The sequence below is a fragment of the Eleutherodactylus coqui genome, chromosome 10 (genome assembly GCF_035609145.1).
Source record: "Eleutherodactylus coqui strain aEleCoq1 chromosome 10, aEleCoq1.hap1, whole genome shotgun sequence".
NCBI lineage: Eukaryota > Metazoa > Chordata > Amphibia > Anura > Eleutherodactylidae > Eleutherodactylus > Eleutherodactylus coqui.
This window is the reverse complement of record NC_089846.1, coordinates 55,739,842-55,764,022: the sequence shown is the minus strand read 5'-3', so window position 1 is coordinate 55,764,022 and position 24,181 is coordinate 55,739,842. Positions and strand designations below refer to the sequence as shown.

At 44.2% G+C, this 24,181-nt stretch overlaps 1 protein-coding gene across 1 annotated transcript in view; it reads right to left on the bottom strand.

Annotated features, from left to right (window-relative positions):
- F8 (coagulation factor VIII) overlaps positions 1-24,181 on the bottom strand; it is a 106,043-nt gene that overhangs the window by 21,897 nt on the left and 59,965 nt on the right. The window contains exons 14-19 of the mRNA XM_066581028.1: positions 22,846-23,506; positions 13,573-13,729; positions 12,979-13,167; positions 7,964-8,234; positions 6,160-6,339; positions 837-950 (exon numbers count right to left, since the gene is read on the bottom strand). Coding sequence (XP_066437125.1) covers positions 837-950; positions 6,160-6,339; positions 7,964-8,234; positions 12,979-13,167; positions 13,573-13,729; positions 22,846-23,506 — 1,572 coding nt within the window. The remainder of the gene's footprint in view (positions 1-836; positions 951-6,159; positions 6,340-7,963; positions 8,235-12,978; positions 13,168-13,572; positions 13,730-22,845; positions 23,507-24,181) is intronic.

Genomic DNA, 24,181 nt, shown 5'->3' with positions numbered 1-24,181 from the left:
TGTGCTGATGCATCATGGAATTAATGTGAAACTGAAAGTAAAAGAAATTCCACCCCCAAGATGGTGCCTGATAAGCATCAGACAGGGGGCTGCACTGCACAGAAGTGGCTGCAAAACAAAGAGGAGACCTTTAGAGTGTAACAAGTAATCAGATGAGGGGGCAGGGATGGAAAATATGTTTTTGCCAGAGTGGCCCTTTAAAGAAAAAATAAGAAGATAACTAACAGATAAAGCAAGTCCTTGCATATATAGGCTAAGAAGAGCTACTGGAAGCTGTAAACCACTCTCCATGTAGAGGACACGAGATTCTCTAGAGCTTGTACAGTATACACAATATACCAGCGGAGCTGCTCTTACTTGATGTCTAAAGACATGTAGCACCTGTAGTTATACAGCCAATTACTGCACGCACTTCAGTAATATAGCTGCTTGCTGGCATCTTCCAGTCAAAGACACGTGCTACAGATCTGGATTGTCTGTGGCATTTTCTGTTGAATGTAGTTTCAAGTTACAGTGGTCTAGGCCAGACCATGGATGTTGAAAATATGGTAACATGAAGCAGAGGCGTAACTTGAAAATTCAGAGCTCCAATGCAAAATCTGTAACAGCCCCCCCTCCTCCCCCAACTATAATGCTTTATTCATACTACTAGGCTCCCTATATCGAGAAGAGAGGCCTTATGGACCCCCTAAGGCTCCTGGGCCCGGGTGGAACCGCATCCCCTATAGTTATGCCCCTGACCTGAAGCCATTATGACTTAACGATTTGATTAATAAATCAATTATTTTTTAGCTATTTAAAAAAGTGACAAAACCCAATTACTATGATGGACTTACGTGGATCATATACAAGGTAAAGTGCTTTCATTTTATTGTTTTCATATAATGCTTCTGGTTCTATATGCCAAAGACCAGTTGAATGGGCCTCCATCTCCAGTGTAACACCAACACCTGTGATGAAACATACATTCTTATGAATATAGTAAAAGTGTCTATGAATTAGGTTCTCTATTAGATGAATGGGGAAAAGTCCTCAGTTATTGTCATTTACTTTATAAAATACTACAGCCTCAGCTTGACTTATAATATCAATACCTCTACTATTAATGGGATTGTCCAGTCTTATGTACATAAAGCATGCAGTGAAACCTTCCCTACATACATAAAAAACTACAAGATGCCCAAATAGGAATCTCACAATAGTTGCTAGCCCCTGTGTCTCTAAACTTGCTGAATAGTCTTAAGATAGTTACAAAGTTGGAGGTCACTTAAAAAGTATAATATGATGGACTCCGTCATGAACCAAAGCACTGTTAGATTCAAAGTGAATAATAAATGTCTTTTATTACGCATTTTCAAATGAAACACATTTCTTCTTCAGGTCAATAAAAGCAAATGGCAACTATGCATTAAATAAAGGAAAGTGACCCGGTGAGGGTCCAAAGGCTACTCAGGTTGTGTACAAGTTAGAAGAAATACAAGAAGTATACATGGTTTCCAGGAAAGGTGTATAAATAAAACACAAAAATTTCATATACATTAAGTATTTGTCATGGCATGTCACCACTGTCCACGGCTGCTAGGGCTGTGGTCAGACACTGCTGCCATCCATGCTCTGCTTTTATTCCTCTGCTCGCTCCCGATATCCGCCCATTGGGTTTGTGTACATGCCCGCCCCTTCTCTTCCAAGTATTAAAGCAAATAAATTCTGTCATTTATAAGCTCCGCCAGCCACCCTCCTGGAGATTCTCTCTTCTAAAGCACCTAATCCTCAATTGATACGTTCAATCCTCAGTTCCTCCTACACGTTCTACTGTTACTGAAAAAGAATATGAGGTCCAAGAAATGGGGGCCCTGGGGGACCCACACAGCAAGGGGAAAAGGAGAGGAGGTAGAGCCTGCAAATGATATGCTGAATGAGCGGTCACGGTCAGATAGGTAGGTGGAGAACCAGGAAAGAGCAGTGTCCTTTAGGCCGATGGAGCGAAGCATATTAGGGAGGAGTTTGTGGTCAACCATGTCAAATGCTGCAGAGAGGTCAAGGAGGATCAGTAGGGAGTAGTCACCTCTCGATTTGGCCATCAGGAGGTTGTTTGATACTTTAGTCGGGGCGTTTTCTGTCTAGTGCTGAGGGCAGAAGCCAGACTGTAGGGGGTCAAGAAGTGAGTTTTCTGAGAGATAGCTTGTAAGGCAGGAGTAAACCAGGCGTTCTAATAGTTTGGAGATGAAAGGGAGGTTTGAGATGGGTTAGTAGTTGGCAGCATAGGATGAGTCAAGGGTCAGTTTGTTAAGCAGTGGGGATATGATAGCATCTTTGAATGAAAAGGGGAAGATGCCGGAGGTCAGAGAGAGGTTGAATATAGTGGTGAGGTCGGAGATGACCACCGGGGAGAGGGACCAGTGGAGGTGTGAGAAAAGAGGGTTGCTAGCGCACGTGGTGGGGCGAGCAGAGGAAAGCAATCTGGAGACTTCTTGCTCTGTCGATGGTTGAGTACAGAGAGTGAGCAGCAGCTAGATGCAGTACTGACGAGACTAGGGTTGGGGCTAGTCTGGGATTGGGAGGTTATTTCCTGCTGGATGTCGTCAAGTTTCTTTTTGAAGTAAGCAGCCAGCTCTACAGCACTGAGATCCATAAAGGAGGGCCTGCAATTTCGGGCTGAGGAGGGAGCGAAAAGTGCCAAAGAGTCATTTAGGGTTTTGTGATAGTGATGAGTTGAGAGAGGTGAAGTAGACTTTTTTGGCATGGTGGAGGACTAGGTTGTAGGTTCTAGACTTTCTCCATAGCCATTCAGCACACCTAGAGCACCGGCGAATGAAGCGTGTTTAAGATATAAGCCATTGTTGCCGCGGTCTGTGTATAATGGCTCGAGTCACGGGGGGCGCCGCTTCATCTAGGGTGGGTTTGAGAATGGAGTTGTAATCTGTGGCGGCCAGGTCAGGGCAAGAGAGGAGAGAGATAGGGGACAGAGAAAACTATGTTTTAGAGAAGTTTTGAGTGTGAACAGCCTGAAGGTTCCTGTATGTAAGGTAGATAGGAGGGTCGGGAGAGATACTAGAAAGCTTTAGAGAAAAAGAGAGGAGATTATGGTTAGTGAAGTGAGAAGCAGAGCAGAGATGGAGGAAGACCAGATCGGGAGTGTTGCCGTCTCTGTAAGTGGGAGAGGCTGTGAGTTGTGAGAGACCAAGGGAAGAGGTGAGAGATAGAAACTCAGAGGCAGATGAGGAAATTGGGTCATAGGTGGCTGAGCGCTTCCAGGTTGGCTAGGCAGGGGTTTGTATTTTCAATTCTTATGCCTCTTAGTATTTTAATGAAGTACAATAAAAGTTAGATTTTAATGAGGATATTCAACCAAGAGGGTTTCTTGCGCTTTGGGAAATTTTGGTGTTAATTACTGTTAATACACCCTAAGGCACTGTTTGTATACTCTTCATAATTTTTGCATCATCAGCAACCACAGAAATCATACTAACTGTAATACCTCTGTCATTTACCTCTATAGCAATTTTATACACATCTCCCTCTTTAATACTTATCTTGCTAACATATAGTGTGGGGTTTCTTTCAAAAAGTGCATTTTTTTTGTTTCACGACTTCAAGTTGGCTTTGTTGTCATGGTAACCTGGTATATAAAACATTTCAGATACTGCATCAGCCACCCTCTTGATCCCATGCAGCATCCATAGTGACTTTTAACTTACATAAATCTTTAATGTTTCAGTTATCTGTACATGTTATGATGTCTTCTATATATTTAGGCCAATGTTGCAATATCCACTGTAGCTTTCTATTACTGTTTTATTATTTTTATGTATCATCTTATAGAATATACACTAAATCATAAAGTTATATGAAAATTTGTGTGTTTTACCTTTGCTTAATACTATGTATATTTTGTTTATTTCCTAAAATTTGTATACTACCTAAGTCACCTTTGGACGTTTCTGAGTCATCTTATTTTATTTAACCCTTTCCAATCCACTGTCTGACGTCTGAAGACATTCTGATTGAAGGCTGTACAGCTCCGATGTCGGAAGACGTCCAGCAGGGTATTCTTATTGTATATTACTGGCCGCTCTGTTGTCGGAGGGCCTCTCCAGCATGTCCCATACCGCAGTACTGACTCTAGCCAGCAGATGGCGCCATTGTATAATGGCAGAAAGAGAGAACCCCCTAGGAAACCCTGAATCTAAAATTGGATTGCAAAGGGTTAATGGTTGACATTTGCTTTTATTGTCATAAGGAAGAAATGTGTTCCATTTTGAGACACATTGTCCAGTAATAGACATTTATTAATTTATTATTTACTACAAATTGTCAGCACTTCTGTTTACACCTATACGAGTCTTACCATACTGTACTAGAAATAGTTGGACAGCACACACTGTAGTTTTTTTAAATGCTCATAAGGTTTATTTGGACAGTCCAGATGTTCACATTAGGCACAGAATTTGCACCGTTTAAAGCTCAACGCCCTTTATCAAGCTTATGAAGAAACTTGAAGTATTAAGGATTATTGATTAAAAACATCACCCTGGATATGGCTAACATCCAAAAGTAGGTCACACAGTCAAAAAAGTCCCTTGTATGTTATGCAGAGGGGACCTCAGGACGTCCGATCTGCATGAGGGAGTACTAGCAAACGCAGTTTTTACCATACTGTACTGTCATTAGTGTTGTGCCTCACTTGGACAACCCCACTAGGTCAGTTAGTTTCCACTGCCCTGTCAGACATTCCGGTGGATCGGCGCGACTCTCCAAAAAAGGTCGATAGGATATAATATCCAACTTCTTTTATTAAAAAGATTAAAAACCAGCAAAAGTTACGCATTTCGGAGTGAACCCCTTCATCAGTCAAGTTGGGTAGAACATCACCATTGGTGGGCTCTTCTGGTTGGTAGCACCTCCACTATCTATCTATTACTCGCAACCCTCTCTGGGGCTTCTTGGTTTCGAGATATCTATCTGGAACACAAGTCTCTAGGACCATTGGATTTTCTCTCCCCCTCTTCCTTCTCACTTTCTGACATTCCATCAGGTTTTACACACTAGTGTGCTTGTTGCTTTCTATATTCTAATTTTAAAGTATGACCTATACTTGTTATTGGAGAACAGTTTTAGCTTCCCCTACTCCCGGGACTTTACCACATGGGAATATTCAGTGTTATCTACTAAATCTCACTCATTGTGACCAATGCCTAAAGCTCTTTCAGTATTCACTGATAAGGAATACTGCTGTATGTTATACTATAGTAGCTGCTTCTACCACCCAGGAATAGGACTGAGTAGAATCCATATTCACCATACACGTATGCTGTATTTGGGATTGGTACAACAGGCCATGAATGTTTGAATATGTGGTGTCTTTTACACAGGATGACCTGCTGCCCAATAGGTCATCCCACCTGTGCTTCTGCATAGGGATAAGCATTTCTTAGAAAATGGAAGCAGGTCGGGGATCGTTCCAGCCTGCCCACCTCCATTTGCAGTAAGTAGGCAGTTGCTGATAAGTGACCGACTACCTGTTTACACAGGCCAATCTGTTGTTCAGTATTATGGCTATAGAAACTGAACAACAAATGAGAAGCAAACAATTTCTCATTCGCGTTTAAACTGAACGATAATCATTTAGATTCTTGCTGGATCACGGGAATCCGAATAATTATTGGCCCATGTAAAAGGCCCTTATCTTGCAGGGCCTATTGCCAGTCAGCACAATAAAAAGGCTGGAGCAATCCTGCAAGTGCTACACCCCCTTGATTGTTTACATAAGTATAGCGATGCGTTCATATGAGTGGATGTACCTGGTATTGCAGCTTGCCTTTCCATTGTGCTGGAGGTCAGACCCTACCAACCCAACACTGATGGGCTATCAAGTCCTAGGAAAACCCCATAACATAAAAAAGTTATGAAGTTTTCGATTATATGTTGTGAATTAATCACCACAATTTTCAAATTCTGTGCTTGCTGTCACTGTATGGACACTTTTTTCTGATTCATTTATAGTTGGTACCTTACAAACAGATTACCTGTATAGCTTATATATAGTACTACGTACGTATATGTGATACCGTATAAGGCCAATTAGAAGTACTATCATAGGGATGCAGTGTTAGTGAGACATCAATCTTTTGGTAAAATGTAAGGGTTCTCCCTTCTTACCAGGGTATAGGTTTACTATATTGATGGGATGATCTTTCTGGCTCCGTTGCGTGAGGATATTCCCATGAAACTGGACTAAAATAATTTCTTTTCTCCCCATACTTAGTAGATGCCATCGTACTTTTCTTTTCAAAGACAGAACCAGACCAGGTGTTGTGTCACCAACATATCCGTTGATAGCTACAATATGAAGAAATACATTTGTACATTTTTTTGCAGTACCATCAATAATGATAACATATAATGGATACAATAGAGATATTGGAGCAGATTTACTACCATAGAGACTAATGCTGGACCATACAATATTACATATTATAATCAATAATAACTTTAGAAGGGTCGGTGACCCGGGGATTATTCCGATTGCCAGATTGGGGTCGGGAAGGATTTACTTTTTACTCTTAATAGGGGAAAATTGGCTTCTACCTCTGGATCAACATTGGGGGGGTAATTGGCTGAACTGGATGGATATGTGTCTTTTTCAGCCTTGCATACTATGTTACTATGTGATGTTATGATTCTTTAGGCACCTTTCTTTAATTTTATATGAACTATTAGCTTAGAGTATACCAGTTTTTGCACTTGATGCCACATTTAGGCCACTCCCTTTCCCTGATAAGCCTCCTTTTTTATAATGCCACACATTTTTTCATACAATGGGCAGATGTCAGTTAAAAGTTTCTAAAACTCAATGTAAACGTGGTGCATGAGATGTTACACAGCTTTTTTCCTGGAATTTGCACCAGAAATCAGATCAACTACATAGCAAATCATTTAGGTTTTCAGCTTTTAGCCAGTTTTCTGACAATTTTTCTGTTAAGGGGTTACCTGCAGAGAAAAAAAACGTACTCAATCCAGTTTATTCCCGGTTCAGCTGTGCTAGTACACCTACATTGGGCCAAGGTTTGTAATCAAGTCATGCGATATGGACCTAACATATTTATTGAAATAAGCCAAACAGTCAGCCCCCTGCAATGAGAGGTCCATACCACATGACCAGGTGTCGAAACCATATCAGAAGTGTTGGTGTCGGCACCCTGGGGCCTTGGACGGTTACGTTTTTCCCTCCCCGAATAATCTCTTTAAAGTGAAACTTTGTGCTAATTTTTGGATCTACTAAGGTAATTTTTTTCACTCTGTTGCCTCAAACGCAAATTTTCAAGGAACCCTGAAGTCCCATAAATCCTTAAAAGGGGTTGTACCAAAATTATAAGTTATCCCTTATCCACAGCAAACTTGATGATCACTGGTGGTCTCACCACTGGGACCCCTGCCAATCTGGAGAATGGGGGTCCTGTGTCCTGTTCTCCTATCACTGCAGGGGTGACTACTCCCCTCGCAGTGACGTCACTCTGATTGGAGCACTGGCCGAGTATATGCGGTCAGCATTAATTTCAATGGGAGTGAAGGAAATATCTGAGCGGGTGCGCTGCTCAGGTACTCAGCAAATTCAGCCTCTTCCTCATTGCGGGTGGTGCAGTAACCACACAATGAGGATGACGGGTGACACGCGACTCCTGTTCTTGAGATCAGCGGTGAGATCCCCACCGATCAGCAAGTTATCCCCTCTCCTGTGGATAAGTTGCTATTATGTTCTTGATAGCTGCATGTTACTGCACTGTAAAAGAGGAGAAACAGAAACGACACCCCGCCCTAGACATAATAAGGCCAAATACCAGATATAATATATTTGATACCCACACATTGCTACATACGTAGGCTAAAGCTGGACATATGCAGTAAAGAATGGTGACATTTCATTTATATATAGAATTGCTCAGTTTACTACTCAGTTACATACCATGAAAGATGTGTTCATGCTGCAAATCCTTAGAAGTCTTCTTCACATTACAGGCTGCAGGGCAGGAAGCTGTTGAAATGCCTTTAGAAGTGCAAGTCACAGGGCAATGTTGCTTCCAATTGTCCTTGAAATACCAGCTCTCAGTCTCATCAATGTCCATGAATACAAGTGAGAAGTCCTGCATTGATAGCTGCAGAACATTGGATCTCTTCAAGACTTTAGGTCGACAGACAAGCAGAGGTCCAAAGAGTCCAGAATGGAAGTCTTTGTGCTTGGAGAAAAAAAAGATGATACATTTGCTACTAAAATATTTACCTACTAATTAAATTTGGTTTTATTACCCCCTGTTTTATACCCTTTGTTATGTCCTCCGAATACCCCATACTAGGAGTAAAATGTTATTCTAAAATCTAGTGGATGCTAAGAAAACAGTCATGTATGCCCTAAAGGTATTGGCTGTTATGATTTACATAAGAATGACTTACAAGAAAGAGAACTTATTATAGCCATTTATTGGCACATGTTTATTATGGCATTGATACTCCATAAACCAAGAGGAAATACTTTGGAGCCAACACTTTATGGTTCTGTATAGAGATGAGCGAACATGCCCAGTTAAGGCAGTTACTCGAGTAACTGCTTACTGCTTACTGGTCCGAGCAGGCTCGGGGGAGCAGCGAGGGTGAGCGGGGGGTAGAGAGAGAGACAGATCTCTCTCACTCTCCCCCCCGATAACCCCTGCCGCCCTCCGCTCACCCCCGCCGCCCCCCCGAGCCTGCTCGGACCAGTAAGCAGTTACTCGAGAAGAGCGATGCTTGCTCAAGTAACTGCTTTATCCAAGCATGCTCACTCATCTCTAGTTCTGTATGATCGAAAGACATATGAATGGAGAATGCTATGATTTTGAAAGTGCCTACTGCATGCCTTTACTGCTTCTTGATTTAAAAAATCATATCTCTTATTTATCCATCAACATAGCTGTCAGAGGGTTTGATTTTTACGGGACGAGTTGTATTTTTCACTGGTACTATATAATATACTGAAAAACTTTTAAAAGATTTTATGTAAGGTGAAATGGAAAAAAAGGAAATTCCGCCATCTTTGGGGGATCTTGTTTCTACAGTGTACACACTGCAGCAAAAATGACATGATAACTTTATTCTATGGGTCAGTACCATTACTACGATACCAAATTTATATAGTTTTTGTTTTTGCTGTACTACTTTTAAAATATAAAATATCTTTGGAAAAAAAATAAAATTATTTTCTGCCGCCATCTTCTGACAGTCATAAGGTTTTTATTTTTCTTTCGACATGGTTGTTCAATGAAACTACATCCTGTGGTTTCTATTGGTACTATTTTGGAGACTTTTTGATGGCTTTTTACTACATTATTTCTTGGAGACCAAGTGACCAATAAAGCGCAATTCTTGTGTTTTGTTCTTCCTGGCGACGTTCCCTGTGCAGGGTACATAATGCATTACTTTGATAAATCTGACTTTTATGTACACAGCGATAACAAATATGTTTTTGGCGGTTTTATTCAGATTTTTTCATTGTAAATCTGGCAAAAGGGAGTTGTTTTAAAACTTTTATTACCTTTTATTTTTTTAATATCATTTATAAAACTTTTTAAAACTCATTTTTACATTTGTTTTTAGTCCCCAGAGGGGACAAGACCTTGCAATGCTTTGATCGCTCCTGCAGTATGATGTAATACCATAGCATTATATTATACCGAGATCTGACAGGCAATCTATCAGGTCACACCACAGGCATGGCTTGATAGGGGGCTTTCAGAAGGAAGGAAACAGCCACACCTACATTGTTTGAAGCAGGATCAAATGCTGCGCTAAACACTGTAAAACGCTCCCATTGATTTAAATGGGCCTCTCAGACTACCAGTAGGACATACTGTAATTGACTTTTGTATGAAGAGGTTGGACTCCTTAGGTCACAGTTGTCAAACACAAGGCCCGTGGGCCAAATCCGGCCCACCACCTCATTTTCTGTGGCCCGCTGGCTGTGTAGCAAGTTCCCTCACCCTCGTGCTGCTGTCAGTATGCAATCTTCTATCGCTTGTTCTGTCTCAGTAGAGCAGACAGTAATAGAAGAGTGCCGATATCACCATGACAACGGCCACCGAGGAGGGAAGAAGACTGCAGAATACCTGATCTCTGGTGCGAGGAGAGCAGCACTAAGGAGGAGCAGCTGCAAGGTGAGAGCCTGTCAGTGCTGAACTCCTCACCGGCCCTCCATCTGTTCATGGCTGCAGGCCTGGGAAGACATCAGGGGCCCAGGTATGCAGGAGGGCCCCAAAGAGGACTGAGAGCAGCCGGTATACCTGCCATTGGCACCACATTGGATGCAGGTAAGTATAAAAATGTGTATAAAAATGCAGAAGTGTCCTTGTGTGCATCTGTGCATATATGTGTATAATAGTGTGCGCCTGTGCATATATATGTAATATAGTGTGCGCCTGTGCGTATATATATATATAATAGTGTGCATCTGTGTGTCTATATGTATTATAGTGTGCGTCTCTGTGTCTATATGTATTATAGTGTGCGTCTGTGTGTCTATATGTATTATAGTGTGCGTCTGTGTGTCTATATGTATTATAGTGTGCATCTGTGTGTCTATATGTATTGTAGTGTCTGTGTTATATGTGTATAATAGTGTGCGTCTGTGTATGTATGTGTATAATGGTGTGCGTCTGTGCATATATGTGTATAATAGTGTGCATCTGTGCTATATGTGTATCATAGTGTGCATCTGTGCATATATGTGTATAATGGTGTGCGTCTGTGCATATATGTATGTAATGGTGTGCGTCTGTGCATATATGTATGTAATGGTGTGTGTCTGTGCATATATATATAATATAGTGTGCGCCTGTGCGTATGTATACATTATAGTGTGCATCTGTGTGTCTATATGTATTATAGTGTGCGTCTGTGTGTCTGTATGTATTATAGTGTGCGTCTGTGTGTCTATATGTATTGTAGTGTATGTCTGTGTTATATGTGTATAATAGTGTGCGTCTGTGCTACGTGTGTATAATAGTGTGCGTCTGTGTATGTATGTGTATAATGGTGTGGGTCTGTGCATATATGTGTATAATAGTGTGCATCTGTGCTATATGTGTATCACAGTGTGCATCTGTGCATATATGTGTATAATGGTGTGCGTCTGTGCATATATGTATTTAATGTTGTGCTTCTGTGCATATATGTATGTAATGTTGTGCGTCTGTGCATATATATGTAATATAGTGTGCGCCTGTGCGTATGTATGCATTATAGTGTACATCTGTGTGTCTATATGTATTATAGTGTGCGTCTGTGTGTCTATATGTATTATAGTGTACGTCTGTGCTATATGTGTATAATAGTGTGCGTCTGTGCATATATGTATGTAATGATGTGCTTCTGTGCATATATGTATGTAATGTTGTGCGTCTGTGCATATATATGTAATATAGTGTGCGCCTGTGCGTATATATTTATAATAGTGTGCATCTGTGTGTCTATATGTATTATCGTGAGCGTCTGTGTGTCTATATGTATTGTAGTGTACGTCTGTGTTATATGTGTATAATAGTGTGCGTCTGTGCTACGTGTGTATAATAGTGTGCATCTTTGTATGTATGTGTATAATGGTGTGGGTCTGTGCATATATGTGTATAATAGTGTGCATCTGTGCTATATGTGTATCATAGTGTGCATCTGTGCATATATGTGTATAATGGTGTGCGTCTGCATATATGTATGTAATGTTGTGCTTCTGTGCATATATGTATGTAATGTTGTGCGTCTGTGCATATATATGTAATATAGTGTGCGCCTATGCGTATGTATGCATTATAGTGTACATCTGTGTGTCCATATGTATTATAGTGTGCGTCTGTGTGTCTATATGTATTATAGTGTGCGTCTGTGTGTCTATATGTATTATAGTGTACGTCTGTGCTATATGTGTATAATAGTGTGCATCTGTGCATATATGTATGTAATGGTGTGCTTCTGTGCATATATGTATGTAATGTTGTGCGTCTGTGCATATATATGTAATATAGTGTGCGCCTGTGCGTATGTATGCATTATAGTGTACATCTGTGTGTCTATATGTATTATAGTGTGCGTCTGTGTGTCTATATGTATTATAGTGTACGTCTGTGCTATATGTGTATAATAGTGTGCGTCTGTGCTTTGTGTGTATAATAGTGTGCGTCTGTGTATATATGTGTATAATGGTGTGCGTCTGTGCATATATGTGTATAATAGTGTGTGTCTGTGCTATGTGTGTATAATAGTGTGCGTCTGTGCTATGTGTGTATAATAGTGTGCGTATGTGCTATGTGTGTATAATAGTGTGCGTCTGTGTATATATGTGTATAATACTGTGCGTCTGTGCATATATGTGTATCAGTGTGCATCTGTGCATATATGTGTATAATGGTGTGCGTCTCTGCATATATGTATGTAATGGTGTGTGTCTGTGCATATATGTGTATAATGGTGTGCATCTGTGCATATATGTGTATAACGGTGTGCGTCTTTGCATATATATATATGTGTGTATAATGGTGTGCGTCTGTGTATATATGTGTATAATGGTGTGCGTCTGAGCATATATGTGTATAATGGTGTGAGTCTGTGCGTATGTATATGTGTAGAATAGTGTGTGTCTGTGCTATATGTGTAGAATAGTGTGTGTCTGTGTATATATGTGTAGAATAGTGTGCGTCTGTGCATATATGTGTAGAATATAGTGCGCCTGTGTGTATATATATGTATAATAGTGTGCGCCACTGGCCAATATGGGGGACGTTATTACCAATCGGGCCACGATCGGGGTTCACTTTTACTATACTGTCTTACCATTAGAATCGTCCTTTTGAAGGCAGCCATAAGGCTGATGTGGCCCTCGGTGAAAATGAGTTTGACACCCCTGCCTTAGGTACACAGTAAATGTAGTTTTAAAATTAGGACTAAAATTATTCAGTTATTTACCGGGTGAGCATTAGAAGTGTAAAACCAGGTTCTGCATTCCTCTTCTGAATCTGTAGGACCAAACTGAGAGCTGACTTTCCCTGTATATGTACGAGTCTGTTGTGGGAGAACATTTTCTTCTTTCCATGGCACTACTAAAATATTGGAATAGAACGAGTACGGACGAGAGGCCATGTTCTTAAAATGTACCTATGAGAAAATAATATCAGCATATACAGTAAATCAGAGGAGAACGAGGGATATAAGCATTTCTGTGGATTCAAAGAAAAATTAAAGAGTATTTCTGTATTCTGGTGATGAAGTGCAGCTTATGCAGTGTGAATGTTAACTGTACTGCTATATCCACCATACAATAGCCAGTGGGCCTAAAATGACAACAGTTGACCGTTCTTTCATTACAACTATAAAAAAGATATACATTCTTTTTAATGGCAGTTTATGGCAAGATGCAAATTTCATAAATATTTCAGAAGTTTTGGAAAACTGATATTTTCTATGTAAAAAATAAGTGAATGATGTCTTTTAGATGTAGTAGTCCTCTATTATCACATAATTAGCTTACTATTCTATTAGAATATACAATCTTAGACTTACTATAATTTCATCGTTTACTTCTGCGCGGATACATGGCCCCAACAGTCCCAGATGAACATCTCTCTCTCCGCGAGCTGCTGGTTCTTTAAAGCTGCTATCTAGATACTCACGAAATGCCACTTTCTTATACCTCTGGAATCCATGGGAATTATGATGCCTGAAATAAGGAAGAATGTTATGGACAGTTACAAAACTACCTACTGTGTTACCACTTTATTAGGAAAAGTAGAAAGATGATCATTTACAGTTGGGTCTAGAAGTACTTGAAGAGTGGCACAAGTTTCAGCATTTCGCGTCTGCATACGACCACAATGGATTTGGAAACAAAGGTAATCTAACAAGATGTGACTGAAGTATAGACTTTCAGCTTTAATTCATGGGTTTTACCAAAAATATTGCATTAGCTATTTAGGAATTACATGACTGACTCAGCCTTTGAAGAATATTTAATTTCTTTGCCATAAGAAGATCTTGCATTCCTTTTGGATATGTTTTGGGTCAGTATTAGAGATGAGCGAACGTACTCGTCCGAGCTTGATATTCGTGCGAATATTAGGGTGTTCGGGATGCTCATTACTCGTAACGAGTACCACGCGATGTTCCGGTTACTTTCAGTTTCCTCTCTGAGACGTTAGCGCGCTTTTCTGGCCAATTGAAAGACAGGGAAGGCATTACAACTTCCCCCTGTGACGTTCAAGCCCTATACCACCCCCCTGCTGTGAGTGGCTGGGGCGATCAGATGTCACCCGAGTATAAAAGTCGGCCCCTCCCGCGGCTCGGCTCAGATGCCGTGTGAGTTAGTGAGGGAAAGTGCTGTTCTATTGGAGTTGCTGTAGGGAGAGTGTTTGTAGTGAGTGTAGGCTTCAAGAACCCCAACGGTCCTTCTTAGGGCCACATCTACGTGTGTGCAGGCTGCTGTAAGCAGTGGAAAAAAAAAAATTTTTCTTCTCAAAATCGGCAGTGCAGAGCATTGCACCCGGTATTAGGGACAGAAGTGGTGCTTAGGCAGGGAGAGTGTTAGGAGTGAGTGTAGGCTTCAAGAACCTCAACGGTCCTTTCTAGGGCCAAATTTAACCGTGTGCAGTACTGTGCTGGCTGCTGTTAGCAGTGTTGCATATTTTTTTTCTTCAAAAAATCGTCTGTGCAGAGCATTGCACCCTCCATTGATACTACAGGGACAGAATTGTGTAGGCAGGGCCACAACACAGTTATTGTTCATTGAATATCCGCAGTGGGGCCCTCCCTTTGCAAAAAAGCGAAAAAATTATATTTGGCCTGCCTGTGTCAGTCCTAAGGTCTCCGTGTACGTGTGTGCTGCGTGGAGAACGTACAAAAATCAAACGCAACCAGCTACGGTTTACTGCAGGCTTGCGCCATTGTCTTTCCTGACTGGCAAATACCTGCTCTGCCAGAGTTAATAACTCTGCTACACTAAAGTTGTGTGACACTTTTTCAGGGCCACACCACAGTTATAAAAGTTATTGTTCATTGAATATACGCAGTAGGGCCTTCCCTTTGCAAAAAAGCGAAAAAATTATATTTGGCCTGCCTGTGTCAGTCCTAAGGTCTCCGTGTACGTGTGTGCTGCGTGGAGAACGTACAAAAATCAAACGCAACCAGCTACGGTTTACTGCAGGCTTGCGCCATTGTCTTTCCTGACTGGCAAACACCTGCTCTGCCAGAGTTAATAACTCTGCTACACTAAAGTTGTGTGACACTTTTTCAGGGCCACACCACAGTTATAAAAGTTATTGTTCATTGAATATACGCAGTAGGGCCTTCCCTTTGCAAAAAAGCGAAAAAAATTATATTTGGCCTGCCTGTGTCAGTCCTAAGGTCTCAGTGTACGTGTGTGCTGCGTGGAGAACGTACAAAAATCAAACGCAACCAGCTACGGTTTACTGCAGGCTTGCGCCATTGTCTTTCCTGACTGGCAAATACCTGCTCTGCCAGAGTTAATAACTCTGCTACACTAAAGTTGTGTGACACTTTTTCAGGGCCACACCACAGTTATTAAACGTATTGTTCATTGAATATACGCAGTAGGGCCTTCCCTTTGCAAAAAAGCGAAAAAATTATATTTGGCCTGCCTGTGTCAGTCCTAAGGTCTCTGTGTACGTGTGTGCTGCGTGGAGAACGTACAAAAATCAAACGCAACCAGCTACGGTTTACTGCAGGCTTGCGCCATTGTCTTTCCTGACTGGCAAATACCTGCTCTGCCAGAGTTAATAACTCTGCTACACTAAAGTTGTGTGACACTTTTTCAGGGCCACACCACAGTTATTAAACGTATTGTTCATTGAATATCCGCAGTGGGGCCCTCCCTTTGCAAAAAAGCGAAAAAATTATATTTGGCCTGCAGGCTTGCACCAATTTATTTCCTGCCTGGGAAATCAAATCACTGGTAATACAGCATGCTGAGGGGTAGGGGCAGGCCTAGAGGACGTGGACGCGGCCGAGGACGCGGAGGGCCAAGTGAGGGTGTGGGCACAGGCCGAGCTCCTGATCCAGGTGTGTCGCAGCCGACTGCTGCGCGATTAGGAGAGAGGCACGTTTCTGGCGTCCCCACATTCATCGCCCAATTAATGGGTCCACGCGGTAGACCTTTATTAGAAAATGAGCAGTGTGAGCAGGTCCTGTCCTGGATGGCAGAAAGTGCTTCGAGCAAGCTATCATCCACGGACAGTTCTGCGCCGTCCAGTGCTGCAAATCCGAATCCTCTGTCTGCTGCTCCTCCTTCCTCTTAGTCTCCTCACTCCACTACAATGACACATGCTCAGGAGCGGGAACACTCCCAGGAACTTTTCTCGGGCCCCTGCTCAGATTGGGCAGCAGTGGTTCCTCTACCACCAGAGGAGTTTATCGTCACTGATGCCCAACCATTGGAAAGTTCCCGGGGTCCGGGGGATGAGGCTGGGGACTTCCGGCAACTGTCTCAAGACCTTTCAGTGGGTGAGGAGGACGATGACGATGAGACACAGTTGTCTTGCAGTGAGGTAGTAGTAAGGGCAGTAAGTCCGAGGGAGCAGCGCACAGAGGATTCGGAGGAAGAGCAGCAGGACGATGAGGTGACTGACCCCACCTGGTGTGTAACGCCTACACAGGATAGGTCTTCAGAGGGGGAGGCACGGGCAGCAGCAGGGCAGGTTGCAAGAGGCAGTGCGGTGGCCAGGGGTAGAGGCAGGGCCAGACCGAATAATCCACCAAGTGTTTCCCAAAGCGCCCCCTCGCGCCATGCCACCCTGCAGAGGCCGAGGTGCTCTAAGGTCTGGCAGTTTTTCACCGAGACGCCTGACGACCGACGAACAGTGGTGTGCAACCTTTGTCGCGCCAAGATCAGTCGGGGAGCCACCACCAACAGCCTGACCACCACCAGCATGCGCAGACATATGATGGCCAAGCACCCCACAAGGTGGGACGAAGGCCGTTCACCGCCTCCGGTTTGCACCGCTGCCTCTCCCCCTGTGCCCCAACCTGCCACTGAGATACAACCCCCCTCTCAGGACACAGGCACGACCGTCTCATGGCCTGCACCCACACCCTCACCTCCGCTGTCCTCGGCCCAATCCAGCAATGTCTCGCACCGCACCGTCCAGCCGTCGCTAGCGCAACTGTTGGAGCGCAAGCGCAAGTACGCCGCCACGCACCCGCACGCTCAATCGTTAACCGTCCACATAGCCAAATTTATCAGCCTTGAGATGCTGCCGTATAGGGTTGTGGAAACAGAGTCCTTCAAAGCTATGATGGCGGCGGCGGCCCCGCGCTACTTAGTTCCCAGTCGCCACTACTTTTCCCGATGTGCCGTCCCAGCCCTGCACGACCACGTCTCCCGCAACATTGTACGCGCCCTCACCAATGCGGTTAGTGGCAAGGTCCACTTAACTACGGACACGTGGACAAGCACAGGCGGGCAGGGCCACTACATCTCCCTGACGGCACATTGGGTGAATTTAGTGGAGGCTGGGACAGAGTCAGAGCCTGGGACCGCTCACGTCCTACCCACCCCCAGAATTGCGGGCCACAGCTCGGTGGTGGTATCTGCGGCGGTGTATGCTTCTTCCACTAAAGCACCCTCCTCCTCCTCCTCCTCCTCAACCTCTGTCTCGCAATCTAGATGTGTCAGCAGCAGCAGGACGTCGCCAGCAGTCGGTGTCGCGCGGCGTGGCATCACAGCGGTGGGCAAGCGTCAGCAGGCCGTGCTGAAACTACTCAGCTTAGGAGATAGGAGGCACACGGCCCACGAACTGCTGCAGGGTCTGACAGAGCAGACCGTCCGTTGGCTTGCGCCGCTGAGCCTCCAACCGGGCATGGTCGTGTGTGACAACGGGCGTAACCTGGTGGCGGCTCTGCAGCTCGGCAGCCTCACGCACGTGCCATGCCTGGCCCACATCTTTAATTTGGTGGTTCAGCGCTTTCTGAAAAGCTACCCACGCTTGTCAGACCTGCTCGTAAAGGTGCGCCGGCTCTGCGCACATTTCCGCAAGTCCCACACGGACGCTGCCACCCTGCGCACCCTGCAACATCGCTTTAATCTGCCAGTGCACCGACTGCTGTGCGACGTGCCCACACGGTGGAACTCTACGCTCCACATGTTGGCTAGGCTCTATGAGCAGCGTAGAGCTATAGTGGAATACCAACTCCAACATGGGCGGCGCAGTGGGAGTCAGCCTCCTCAATTCTTTTCAGAAGAGTGGGCCTGGTTGGCAGACATCTGCCAGGTCCTTCGAAACTTTGAGCAGTCTACCCAGGTGGTGAGCGGCGATGCTGCAATCATTAGCGTCACCATTCCTCTGCTCTGCATCTTGAGAAGTTCCCTGCAAACCATAAAGGCAGCCGCTTAGCGCTCGGAAACCGAGCCGGGGGAAGACAGTATGTCACTGGATAGTCAGAGCACCCTCCTGTCTATATCTCAGCGCGTTCAGGAGGAGGAGGAGGAGCATGAGGAGGATGAGGAGGAGGGGGAAGAGACAGCTTGGCCCACTGCTGACGGTACCCATGCTGCTTGCCTGTCATCATTTCAGCGTGTATGGCCTGAGGAGGAGGAGGAGGAGGATCCTGAAAGTGATCTTCCTAGTGCGGACAGCCATGTGTTGCGTACAGGTACCCTGGCACACATGGCTGACTTCATGTTAGGATGCCTTTCTCGTGACCCTCGCATTCAACGCATTCTGGCCACTACGGATTACTGGGTGTACACACTGCTCGACCCACGCTATAAGGAGAACCTTCCCACTCTCATTCCCGAAGAGGAAAGGGGTTCGAGAGTGTTGCTATACCACAGGACCCTGGCGGACAAGCTGATGGTAAAATTCCCATCCGACAGCGGTAGTGGCAGAAGGCGCAGTTCCGAGGGCCAGGTAGCAGGGGAGGTGCGTAGATCGAGCAGCATGTACAGCCCAGGCAGTGCAACAGTCTTTAAGGGCCTGGCCAGCTTTATGGCTCCCCAGCAAGACTGTGTCACCGCTCCCCAGTCAAGGCTGAGTCGGCGGGAGCACTGTAAAAGGATGGTGAGGGAGTACGTAGCCGATCGCACGACCATCCTCGGTGACGCCTCTGCCCCCTACAACTACTGGGTGTCGAAGCTGGACACGTGGCCTGAACTAGCGCTGTATGCCCTGGAGGTGCTTGCTTGTCCTGCGGCTAGCGTCTTGTCGGAGAGGGTGTTTAGTGCGGCTGGGGGAATCATCACAGATAAGCGTACCCGCCTGTCAACCGACAGTGCCAACAGGCTAACACTCATCAAGATGAACAAAGCCTGGATTTCCCCAGACTTCTCTTCTCCACCAGCGGACAGCAGCGATACGTAAGCAATACGTAGGCTGCACCCGTGGATGGAAGCTACGTTCTCTCTCACCATCCAAAACGGGGACATTTCTGCTTCATCAATCTGTGTCTAATATTCCTCCTCCTCCTCCTGCTCCTCCTCCTGAAACCTCACGTAATCACGCTGAACGGGCAATTTTTCTTAGGGCCACAAGGCTCACTCATCTAATTTTTCGAAACAATTTTTATATGTTTCAATGCTCTTAAAAGCGTTGAAACTTTAACTTGAACCAATTTTTCGTTAAACTGGGCTGCCTCCAGGCCTAGTTACCACTTAAGCCACATTAACCAAAGCGATTAATGGGTTTCACCTGCCATCTTGGTTGGGCATGGCCAATTTTTACTGAGGTACATTAGTACTGTTGGTACACCAATTTTTTGGGGCCCTCACCTACAGTGTAATCATAGCAATTTGTATGTTCTTCGCCTGCACTCATGGTACAGAAGTGTGTGTGGGGTTGGCCTACACTTTAGCTACATAAATGTAACTTGGGCCTTGGCTATACTGCAGCTACTGAAATGGAACTAAGACTGCGCTCCCACTATACTGCTGCTTCAGAATTGTTACTGGGGCCTGTCTTGAGTGCTACTATTGCTGACATGGAACGAAGACTGCGCTCCCGCTATACTGCTGCTTCGGAATTGTTACTGGGGCCTGTCTTGAGTGCTACTATTGCTGACATGGAACGAAGACTGCGCTCCCGCTATACTGCTGTTTCGGAATTGTTACTGGGGCCTGTCTTGAGTGCTACTATTGCTGACATGGAACGAAGACTGCGCTCCCGCTATACTGCTGCTTCGGAATTGTTACTGGGGCCTGTCTTGAGTGCTACTATTGCTGACATGGAACGAAGACTGCGCTCCTCCTATAATGCTGCTAGTGATATGTTAGTGGGGCCTGTCCTAATGCTACGGCTGAAATGTTACGAATTCTGGGCTCTGCCTATACCGCTGCTAATGGTATGTCTCTGGGGTGTGGAAACAGAGGCTTCCCAAAGACATGATGGCGGCGAGGCCATTTCCCACCAACGCGGTTACTGTTAAGGTGCATATAACCACGGACATGTGGAGAGGACACGTAGTGCCTCAAAAACATCCCCCTCCTCCTCCAACAGGGAAAACATTCTTGGCAAATGCCTTTGCATTGGTTCGTCTGGTGGCAGTCCAAGAATTTCACCTTTACCGACACTACAAGAGAGCCCCCCCACCATCCCCCCGCCACGGCCCACTTAATCCTGGCCACATTCCGAAAACCAACAAAATAAAACCGCGCTACTAGGTCCGCAGTCACCACCACATTACCACCAACGCGGTTACTGTTAAGGTACATATTACCAGTCTGACTGGGGCATGCAGACACCTTGACAGAATGAATAGTGTGTGGCACATAGGTTCCCCATTGCTATTCCCACGTGTGCAGCTCCTGATGGCGGTGGCACAGGATTCTATTTCTCATTGCTTCTGTACAGCATTGTGGGCTATCGCCCCGCCCCTTTTAAAGAGGGTCGCTGCCTAGCCGTGCCAACCCTCTGCAGTGTGTGCCTGCGGTTCCTCCTCATGGCAGACGCACTTCTAAATAGACATGAGGGTGGTGTGGCATGAGGGCAGCTGAAGGCTGCGCAGGGACACTTTGGTGTGCGCTGTGGGGGGGAGGGGGGGCGGTTGGTCAGCATGTAACCCAGGAGAAGTGGCAGCGGAGTGTCATCCAGGCAGTGATTGTGCTTTGTTGTAGCTAGTGTGGTGCTTAGCAAAGGTATGCCATGCTAATGAGGGCTTTTCAGAAGTAAAAGTTTTTGGGAGGGGGGGGCCCCACTCTTGCCGCTATTGTGGCTTAATAGTGGGACCTGTGAACTTGAGATGCAGCCCAACACGTAGCCCCTCGCCTGCCCTATCCGTTGCTGTGTCGTTCCCATCACTTTGTTGAATTGCCCAGATTTTCACACATGAAAACCTTAGCGAGCATTGGCGAAATACAAAAATGCTCGGGTCGCCCATTGACTTCAATGGGGTTCGTTATTCGAAACGAACCCTCGAGCATCGCGAAAAGTTCATTTCGAGTAACGAGCACCCGAGCATTTTGGTGCTCGCTCATCTCTAGTCAGCATCCATACTGTAAAGTGCCATCCTGGCCTTTTTTCCCACATTTGATGGAATATGAGCAGAAAATATAATTTTGTACTCTTCAGACTTCATCTTGCTACATCTATCCATAGTCATAGAATCGATAAACACCAGTTCCATTGGTAGCCATGCATTTTATTTATTTCATTTATACAGCACCAGTAGTGGACTGGACAGAGATTGTCATCACCTCTCCCCCCCATTGGGACTAAAATCTAAATTCTAACTCAAACTATAAGCATATTTTTGGATTACGAGAGTAAAACCCAGGATGCCAGCACTGTAAGGCAACTACTGAGCAACCATGCTGCCCATGCCATATCGCTGCTTTTACCATGTTTGACAGATTGTATGGTATGTTTTGGATCACGAGCCTTTCCTTTCCTTCTGTTCTTTTACCATCATTCTGATACAAATTAATCTTAGTTTCATCTGTTCAAAGAATCTTGTTGAAGAAAAGTTCTTTAGATGCCTTCTAACTTGACCTCAGTGGCAATGCTATAAGCACAACAGCGGTCACAGTTGTAACCAGTAGAGCAAAACTATCTTTGTAACTCATGCAGCTGTCATAGGCTAGCTGGCTTCACACCAAGCATATTAGTTCAACTCCTTCGACTTCCTCTGTCAGTACAGCATGTGCAACACGAATGGGGGAGTAGATAGGCAATACACTCTGCTCTGAAAATATTTTCCTGAGAGACTAGTAGATCAAACTTCCAGCAGATGTAGTTAGTAGAGATGAGCGAGCATACTCGCTAAGGGCAATTGCTCGAGCGAGCATTGCCCTTAGCGAGTACCTGCCCGCTCGATAGAAAAGGTTCGGCTGCCGGCGTGGGTGACAGGTGAGTTGCGGCAGTGAGCAGGTGGAGCGAGGGGAGAGAGAGATCTCCTGTCTGTTCCTCCCCGCTCTCCCCCACCGCTCCCTGCCCGCTACCGGAGCCGAACCTTTTCTCTCGAGCGGGCAGGTACTCGCTAAGGGCAATGCTCGCTCGAGCAATTGCCCTCAGCGAGTATGCTCGCTCATCACTGGTAGTTAGATTACAATTTTAAATAGATAGATAATGTAGATCCTAAGATAAAAACGAAAAGTAAATAATATAAAGGCAGACTACATACACTAGATTTTTTTGTTGTCAAGTTTCTATTTCTATGAAGTTACAAAATTTCCAAGTTTCCAGTGCCTTATGGTATTTGAGATTCTGCCAATTTTGGAATTACAAATGTAAATAAGCTTTTTCTCATTGTCAAATTTTCAACTACTACGGTAGATGTTATAGAAAAACTAAATTTTGCTGGTCACCGAATCTAATAAAACATTTAGGTACTCACTTTTCATTTATAAAGTATGGCGAGTTTTCAGCTTTATAGTCCCACATGATCTCAACAGCCGCAATGAAATACGTCCGCAGTTGTCCTTCAGAACTACGAGGGCCTTTATCCGGCAGCTCTCCATACATATCAATGTAATCCAAATTAGAAGTGTTGTAATCATAATCATAAAAGTCTACCTGAGCACCCATTGTGTTAGTAAGTTCCAGTTTATTATGTAACTGCTTGTCTGAATGGCTTTCCTCCTTTTTATCTCTATGTAATTTATGTATTTTGTGAAATTCCTGCTCCTTTTTAATTCCTTCAATTTCTTTCATGTCACTTTTAAGGTGCTTTGTTATAATTGGATTAGATGAGTTTATAACAAGCCTAAGAGCATCCTTATCATCATCATCTTCTTCTTCTTCACCACCGCTTGATACATTTTCCAAAGATCCAGCAGTTTTCTTTCCACCTCCTATGCTCCGTGGTGCGAAGCGATACATTCTGTGAGATGTATCCAAAGAATATTGATACGATGGAGACTCTTGTGGAAAATCCTTCTGGTCATCTTGATCATAATCATAGTATTCATCTTGGATATTTTCACAGTGTGAAACTCTTACTGTTGCATGCATACTTAAATCTGCCAATGAGGATTTAGATGTCACAGGCCAATACCCTGCATAGAAAAAAAATCAACAATTTACAAACAATGTCAATGAGCAGGTTGATAAAAACAGCAAACATTTCTATTGGTTGTGTAGAACTTATTGACTATCAATATTAAAGGGGCCTAGCATGGTACAGGTGGCTCAGTGGTTAGTACTGTTTCCTTGCAGCACTTGAGTCCTAGGACAGATCTGATCAAGGACAAAGTCTGCATAGAGTTTGTATATTCACTACCGTGTTTTTATGTGAGCTTCCTCAAGTTCTATGGTGTCATGCCATAATTCAAAAACCTAATGATAAATGAATGGCCCAACTGTGTGTTTGAGATAGATTGTGAGCAACAAAAAGTACAGTGAAATTGGTAGCTCTGTATAACAATGGGAAGGGTTTCCCTAGATAGGTCACCAATATGTGATCTGTGAGTGTGGGATGCCCCATCAGCAGAATAGAGGAGCTGTGGCATTCTTGCTGGTCTTTTAACCAGGCCTGTCCGGACTCGCAGTTGGTGCCTGGCACTATAACTCCTACATGCTGTCAACTGCTGCGGGTTACAGGGCTTGTATTTGCCGATCGGTGTTATCCTGGATAAATTGTCAATGTACAATCCCAGAAAACTACTTAGTCATAATTTTCTTAGTGAATTAAGATCTATGTTAAGATTTAATCCTCTAAAATTTTGCATTAA